This window comes from Sphaeramia orbicularis, chromosome 18, assembly GCF_902148855.1.
Source record: "Sphaeramia orbicularis chromosome 18, fSphaOr1.1, whole genome shotgun sequence".
Classification (NCBI taxonomy): domain Eukaryota; kingdom Metazoa; phylum Chordata; class Actinopteri; order Kurtiformes; family Apogonidae; genus Sphaeramia; species Sphaeramia orbicularis.
The window spans coordinates 38,897,476-38,906,489 of record NC_043974.1 but is presented as its reverse complement, the minus strand read 5'-3'; the positions used below and the strand labels follow the sequence as shown (position 1 = coordinate 38,906,489).

The 9,014-nt window shown below is 31.2% G+C and overlaps 1 protein-coding gene across 1 annotated transcript; it reads right to left on the bottom strand.

Annotated features, from left to right (window-relative positions):
- Positions 1 to 488: 488 nt before the first annotated feature.
- On the bottom strand, positions 489 to 4,058 carry LOC115438471 (non-lysosomal glucosylceramidase-like). The gene is made up of 2 exons (XM_030162121.1): positions 3,931 to 4,058; positions 489 to 1,408 (listed from the first exon to the last, which is right to left on the bottom strand). Exons 1-2 carry the CDS (start codon positions 4,029 to 4,031, stop codon positions 1,219 to 1,221), a joined length of 291 nt encoding a protein of 96 aa, XP_030017981.1. The 5' UTR covers positions 4,032 to 4,058; the 3' UTR covers positions 489 to 1,218.
- Between the last annotated feature and the right edge of the window lie 4,956 nt (positions 4,059 to 9,014).

Below are 9,014 nucleotides of genomic sequence, written 5' to 3'. Positions count from 1 at the left end.
TTTTCACTGAAATTAAGTATCTGAATTTTTTTTTTGCACTTAAATTAAGTATCTGAATTTTTTTTTTGCACTTAAATTAAGTATCTGAATTTTTTTTGCACTTAAATTAAGTATCTGAATTTTTTTGTCTCTGAATTCAACTATGTTCATAAATTTAGAATACAAAAAAATTCAAATGCAGAAAATTCAGATCACACGTCCAGGTCAGCATCGGCATCACATGACCAACCTAACATACCTTGATTGGCTGGCTGTCGTTTGGACTTGAGATAGAATCCATTGCTTATCCTTGGTGTCCCGGATGTGTGATCTGAATTTTTTGCATCTAAATTTTTTGCATCTGAATTCTAAGGGCCGGACTGGACCCTTTGGCGGGCCGGATTTGGCCCCGGGCCGCATGTTTGACACCTGTGGGTGAAGACCATCAGCTAAATATTTGACATTTCATCACATAAATACAGCATTTAATAAGAAATGAGCACAGAACATGCATTGTCCTCTGATTTATTTTGCAGGATTGTCGTAATCATCGGTGTTTATAAAACATAACTATTCAGTTCATCAATACAGTCTAGATGCAGGTCAACAGGCAACAAGGCACATGCTATTACAAAAGAAACAGATCGTCAGAGGTCATTCCCAAACCTACTTATCATCATATGCTATCACTTTCACTGCATTCATGTCTTTCTAGAACCTTTAGAATGACTTTCACTGCTGCTGTTTATGGGTGTAGTCCAGTAATCATTCAGATCTGGGATCACTCACAGGTCCGGTTTAAAATAATCAGACATAGACGGTACTGACAGCAGCTCCAGAGAAACACTTCCAAGTAAACATGAATCTGAACCGACTGAAATGATGTAGTGCTTTGAATGTGCAACATCTGCTGCAACCAAAATTAGATTTTATAACTGATTTTTCATTGTCCGACTATAACCGGACACTTGAAAATAGTCGCTTTTCCATTGACCCTCAAATTGTGTGAATATAACCTGCGCATAAATATTTGCCTGATGGAAAAACGACAACTTTGCCAAAGTTTTTGCGCTGGCAAGACGTGGTTTTTCAGGCGTAGCACAAATGCTACATTGCACAAAACTGCAATGGAAAGACCTAAAACAGCATCTACATGTGGACAAGACACAAGAGAAGACAAGAGAGAAAAAAAAAAAATCTTTGTTTTGGTCGTGACGCTCTGAGCATATGTGGGAATAGTCAAATAGAGTGTGTGTGGACATCCACAGTGAACACAAACTTCTTACCGTTCCACAACAGTTTGTCGAATGCAGTGCTGCCTTTGTCCAGTGTGCTTCTGTAGAGCTGGTACATCTCCTTATTGTCCAACAGGATGGCCATCTTACACATCACACACAGCGACGCCAGCCACAGCCCACCACAATAAGCACTGCAGAAATACAAAAAGGAATAAAAAAAAGAGTGACAATGATGATCATTTGGATTACATAGACCTAGAAGTAAAAATCAGATCACATTCATGAGAACAGGACCAAAAGAAGAAAAAACAAAACAAAAAAACAAACCCAGTGCCTCTGGCCACAGCAGTCACCTGCACTCAAGCATAAAACCACATCCCAGGACGAAATGTACAAATAAAGAAGCCAGTGTCAACACAAGAAAACATTTGCTAAGGCCTATTTAGCTTTAATACAGCACATTATGAACCCTACTGGTACAAAAAAACTTCCATCTATCTATAAATCTATCCAGAAACCGCAGCTAGGTGGTTTGGAATTTTCACCCATTAACAAAGAAGCTTTAAAATGTGTAATAAAACTCACATTACAGAGTTTCACAATATTATTCTGTTAGCGTCTGCCTGTAAATGTCTTCAGCTCCTCTTTTCGACCTTGGTTGTTTTACACTGTGTTCTGTTTCAGCTTTAACAGACATAACCACATGGTCAATAAGACTTTTTCATGGTCTTTTCGCCGTTACTACAGCCTCTAACACTGCAGATAAGCGCCACAGTGATAAACACGTCTCACTTTTTCCATTTCCTTTTTTCTTTTCCTTTTTGAAAGCCACTCAACCTGAAGGTAGAAAATCTCACACAGATACTTGTGTCGTTGTCAGCTCCACTGGACTCATCCTAGTTTAACCCGTAAAGACCCAGTGCTCCTTTTGTGGCAGTTCCCAAAGTAATTTTTCTTTCTAGGGATTTATCATCATTTATTATAATATTATCTTCTGTATTTAGCATTTTTTTTCAGTGAAAATCTGGTATTTTCCTATATTTAATTTATTGATCATGTAGATGTTCATTAAAGCTCATATTAAAGTTAAGGTCATTATGTCAGAAACTGCAGAAAAAGTGACTATTTCAGTTAAATCTATCATTAACTGACCATAAACCCAGAGTGTCCATCCACTGTTATTGATCCGACTCCATGGGTTTTACTGGTGAATCAATGTTGTAGAAGATGACGGTGTTTCCACGGTAACTATGGAGCCTCTGAACGTCCAAATGGGTCATATTTGATGACCATGAAAAGATGAAAAACTGTATTTTACCTGAATTACTTCACCATATTGATGCACCTTATGTAGTTTTATTACACTTACCTGTCAAATCACTTTAACCCTTTCATGCATGAATTATGAGAACCTTAATCAAAATATTTTCCTGAGTGTTTTTATTCCTCTTTAGGCATGAAAAAACAATGCAATTGAAAATTTTGTTCTGAAAAATAAATAAATTAATTAAATTAAAATAATGTTTAAAAAAATTTTAAAAATACATAAAAAAATAATAATGAAAAAAAATTCTTATGAACCTATTTTTCATGAAGTTGCAAAAATGTCCATTCAGCTGGACACCATATGTTTAATTTTAGATGCACAGAAACATGTATTTACTAATAAATTGTGTGAAAACTATGGTGTGGCTTGTGATTATGCTCAGGAGAGCTCTACATAATGTTACCAATTCATGCCAGAAAAGATATGTAGTGTATTAAAACTTTAATAAAGATATGTGTAAAAAAACAAAACAACAACAACGAAAAGAACAACAAAATCCATGTATACAAGAGAACAGCTGTAGAATAGCTGTCCGCTGTAGTGACCAGTGTGCATGAAAGGGTTAAATTAGAGCTGCAACCGATTAATCGATTAGGTGCTTGAAGAGAATGCAAAAATTCACGATTCGATTAATCAACTCGAATTAATTGAATGGAAACATATTCTATTGCAGTTTTCCTGAATTGAAGCTTCTTTGTGCGTCACAATAAGCGTCCGTGTGAAACACAACAGTGGAACCAATGTTTAACAGCAGAGAAATGAAGGAAACAAAGCTCTGATTCAGGAGAATTGTGCTTGAATGATTTTTTTTGGATCAGTTTGAAGCGATTAATCGGTTGCAGCTCTACTTTAAATCACTGTTTTCACTTTAAATCACTGTGCCCTGAAATGTGTAAATACTGTACACTGACTATACATTTAGTTTTCTACAGATTTTTGAATTAGAAGTGTTTGGTTTACAGTATTACACAGGAAGTTTTTTAGACTAAGTTTTTTAGCATGTTTTCTGAGAGTATATACTAACCTTAATGTCAGTGTTAATCTGGTTACTAACCTTATGCTGTATGCAAAGATCCTGAATACTTACATTTCCCTTGGTATTAATAAAATATCTATCTATCTATCTATCTATCTATCTATCTATGTTCAGAAGTTATTCAACAGTTGACATCAGTAGATGATTTTGGTTGCCAGTGGCTGTTTGGGTCTTTATGGGTTAATCAAAACAAATTCATAATTCCTAATATGATGTAAAATTAAATGGGGAATTGTAATTATATTTAAATATATCTGGATATTTTTGCATTCTTCTGCAATAATCAGTAGACTTCATGGACACTATAATATAAATTACATTTTTCCACCGTGTCATTCTTCCACCCTCACCTTGGTCCAGTCACTGTCCATCCATCATAAGTCTGGTCTGCATATCCAGAGTTCTCAATGAGTCCGTCTCCATCCAGGTCGAACTTCATCTCCGACTCCATCACCGCCTGCCAAACCGAGAACCACAGAGATGAACCGAACATGTTTGTGACAGTGCAACCCAAACAGCAGATATCTTATATTATATTTAACCCATGAAGACCCAAACATCCACTGGTGACCGAAAGCATCTACTGACCTAAACTGTTTAATACTTGTTTATCCACTAATCCTATCAATACATGTAAATAATTTGTGTAAAATACAGTTTGTCATCTTTTCATGGTCATCAGATGTGACCCATTTGGACGTTCAGAGGCTCCGTAGTTACCGTGGAAACACCGCAATCATCTACAACATTGATTCACCAGTAAAACCCATGGAGTTGGATCAATAACAGTGGATAGACACACGTGGTTTATGTTCATTTAATGATATATTTTACTGAAACAATCACTTTTTCTGCAGTTTCTGACATAATGACCCTTAACTTTAAGGGAAAGAAAAGAGAGAAACAAAAAAAAACATGCATACAGACAAACATATACATTTGCACACATATACACACACGCACACAAATAATAATAATAAAATAAATTAATTAATTAATTTAAAAAAATAATAAATGAAAAAGAAAAAATAATAATGAAAAAAGTATATAAAAAAAAAATCAACAAAAAACAAAACAAAGAAGTATATTTAAAAAAAAAAAAAAAAAAAAAAATATATACATATATATATATATACATATATACCCAAATATACATTGAGGTTTTCCTTTAAATAGTAGTGTTCCGTTCCATGTGACGTCAGCCCGGTTAGCTCAGTCGGTAGAGAATCAGACTCGTAATCTCAAGGTTACTGGTTCGAGCCCCATGTTGGGCGCAAACATTTGGAGGGAGGTGGGTTGTTCATGTTCAAACTTTACTAAGTGCTGTGAAAAATGCCACATCGGTAGGTATAGCTTTAACAAAACATTACTATAAACAAAGCAGTCGTCCCTGGGTGAGTTCGAACCAGCAACCTTTCAGTTAACAGCCGAACTGCGCCACAGAGACACACATGCCCATATATGGCCGTACAGAACCCTCATGAAATTACTTCCGGTGCTGCGCAGAACCAATTGAGGTTTTCCTTTAAATAGCAGTGTTCCGTTCTATGTGACGTCAGCCCGGCTAGCTCAGTCGGTAGAGAATCAGACTCATAATCACAAGGTTGCTGGTTCGAGCCCCACATTGCGTGCAAACAGTTTTTTTTAATCCACCTTCTGATACTTTGTTGACACGTGATCCGTGTTTTTGCCCCATTCTCGACACTTTCAGCTCACTTTTTCAGATCAATGTCCTTAAATCTCTGTTGCAGACTGACACAGCTCTGCTCTTCAAATGTCAATCACCCACAGCTCGTGCAGACGGTACGACGTCACAGGCCCCGCCCACTTTCCTCGGTTTCCATAGCGACAAACACTGGAAACAATTCATCACGTCTCCCACTGGTCTGTGTGCTGCAGCTAATCATCTAGTTCACTGAAAAACTCCGTTTTCTCTCTTTTCATACAATAAAACTCAACTTTACTCTCAGCTTTAACCCTTTCATGCATGAATTACGACAATATTAGTCCACATTTTTTTCTTCAGTCATTTTAATCCTCTTTAGGTGTAAAAAAAACAATGCAAGTGAAACTGTTTTAGCAATCTATTTTTCATGGAGTTACAAAAATGTCCACTCAGCTGGACACCATGTGTTTAATTTTTCAAGCAAACAAATATTTATTTAAGCCCATCATTAGAAAGTGTATGGAAGGAAATCTGTTTCATCAGATTTTGAATTAGAAATGCTATTGAATTTCTAGCACTGAATTTTTTTTCCACCAAAATTAAGTATCTGAATATTTTTGTGCACTGAAATTAAGTATCTGAATTTTTTTTTTCACTGAAATTATGTATCTGAATATTTTTTTGCAATGAAATTAAGTATCTGAATTTTTTTTTCACTCTAACTAAGTATCTGAATATTTTTTTGACTGAAATTAAGTATCTGAATATTTTTGTCACTGAAATTAAGTATCTGAATTTTTTTTTGCACCAAAATTAAGTATTTGAATATTTTTTTGCACCAAAATTAAGTATCTGAATTTTTTTTTTTCACTGAAATTAAGTATCTGAATTTTTTTTTGCACTGAAATTAAGTATTTGAATATTTTTTTTCACTGAAATTAAGTATCTGAATATTTTTTTTTCACTGAAATTAAGTATCTGAATATTTTATTTTCACTGAAATTAAGTATCTGAAAATTTTCACAGAAATTAAGTATCTGAATATTTTTTCACTGAAATTAAGTGTCTGAATTTTTTTTTTTTTCACTGATATTAAGTATCGGAATTTTTTTTTGCACCAAAATTAAGTATCTGAATATTTTTTTGTACTGAAATTAAGTATCTGAATATTTTTTTGCACTGAAATTAAGTATCGGAATTTTTTTTTTCACCGAAATTAAGTATTTGAATTTTTTTTTTTCCACCGAAATTAAGTATCTGAATATTTTTTTGCACCAAAATTAAGTATCTGAATATTTTTTTGCACTGAAATTAAGTATCTGAATTTTTTCTTTCACTGAAATTAAGTATCTGAATATTTTGTGCACTGAAATTAAGTATCAGAATGTTTTTTGCATGAAATTAAGCATCTGAATATTTTTTTCACTGAAATTAAGTGTCTGAATATTTTTTTGCACCAAAATTAAGTATCTGAATTTTTTTATGCACTGAAATTAAGTATCTGAATATTTTTTTTCACTGAAATTAAGTATCTGAATATTTTTTGCACTGAAATTAAGTATCTGAATTTTTTTTTTCACCGAAATTAAGTATCTGAATTTTTTTTTTCCACCGAAATTAAGTATCTGAATTTTTTTATGCACTGAAATTAAGTATCTGAATATTTTTTTTCACTGAAATTAAGTATCTGAATATTTTTTGCACTGAAATTAAGTATCTGAATTTTTTTTTTCACCGAAATTAAGTATCTGAATTTTTTTTTTTCCACCGAAATTAAGTATCTGAATATTTTTTGTGCTGAAATTAAGTATCTGAATATTTTTTTCACTGAAATTAAGTATCTGAATTTTTTATGCTCTGAAATTAAGTATCTGAGTATTTTTTTCAATGAAATTAAGTATCTAAATATTGTTTTTCACTGAAATTAAGCATCTGAATATTTTTTTCACTGAAATTAAGTATCTGAATTTTTTTTTTTTCACTGAAATTAAGTGTCTGAATTTTTTTTTTTTCACTGAAATTAAGTATCTGAATAATTTTTTTCACTGAAATTAAGTATCTGAATATTTTTTTGCACCCAAATTAACTATCTGAATTTTTTTTTTTCACTGAAATTAAGTATCTGAATATTTTCACTGAAATTAAGTATCTGAATGTTTTTTTCACTGAAATTAAGTATCTGAATTTTTGTTTTTCCACTGAAATTAAGTATCGGAAATATTTTTTTCACTGAAATTAACTTTCAGAATATTTTTTTTGCACTGAAATTAAGTATCTGAATATTTTTTGCACTGAAATTAAGTATCTGAATATTTGGTTCACTGAAATTAAGTATCTAAATATTTTTTGCACGGAAATTAAGTATCTGAATATTTTTCGCACTGAAATTAAGAATCTAAATAATTTTTTCCATTGAAATTGAGTATCTGATTTTTTTTTTTTTCACTGAAATTAAGTATCTGAATTTTTTTTGCACTTAAATTAAGTATCTGAATTTTTTTGCACTGAAATGAAATATCTGAATTTTTTTTCTACTGAAATTATCTGAATGTTTTTTGCACTTAAATTAAGTACCTGAATTTTTTTTTGCACTGAAATTCTGAATTTTTTTTGCACTTAAATTAAGTACCTGAATTTTTTATTTTTGCACTGAACTTAAGTATCTGAATTTTTTTTGCACTTAAATTAAGTATCTGAATATTTTTTTGCACTGAAATTAAGTATCTGAATGTTTTCTTTCACTGTAATTAAGTATCTGAATTGTTTTTTTGCACTGAAATTAAGTATCTGAATATTTTATTTTCACTGAAATTATGCATCTGAATTTTTTTTGCACTGAAATTATGTATCTGAATATTTTTTTGCAATGAAATTAAGTATCTGAATTTTTTTTTTTTCACTGAAATTAAGTATCTGAATATTTTTTTCACTGAAATTAAGTATCTGAATATTTTTTTGCACCAAAATTAAGTATCTGAATATTTTTTTCACTGAAATTAAGTATCTGAATATTTTTTTCACTGAAATTAAGTATCTGAATATTTTTGTCACTGAAATTAAGTATCTGAATTTTTTTTTGCACCAAAATTAAGTATCTGAATATTTTTTTGCACCAAAATTAAGTATCTGAATTTTTTTTTTTCACTGAAATTAAGTATCTGAATTTTTTTTTGCACTGAAATTAAGTATTTGAATATTTTTTTTCACTGAAATTAAGTATCTGAATATTTTTTTTTCACTGAAATTAAGTATCTGAATATTTTTTTCACTGAAATTAAGTGTCTGAATTTTTTTTTTTTTCACTGATATTAAGTATCGGAATTTTTTTTTGCACCAAAATTAAGTATCTGAATATTTTTTTGCACTGAAATTAAGTATCTGAATGTTTTTTTTTTACTGAAATTAAGTATCTGAATATTTTTTTGCACTGAAATTAAGTATCGGAATTTTTTTTTTCACCGAAATTAAGTATCTGAATTTTTTTTTTTCCACCGAAATTAAGTATCTGAATATTTTTTTGCACCAAAATTAAGTATCTGAATATTTTTTTGCACTGAAATTAAGTATCTGAATTTTTTCTTTCACTGAAATTAAGTATCTGAATATTTTTTGCACTGAAATTAAGTATCAGAATGTATTTTGCATGAAATTAAGCATCTGAATATTTTTTTCACTGAAATTAAGTATTTGAATTTTTTATGCTCTGAAATTAAGTATCTGAATTTTTTTTTTTCACTGAAATTAAGTATCTGAATATTTTTTTCACTG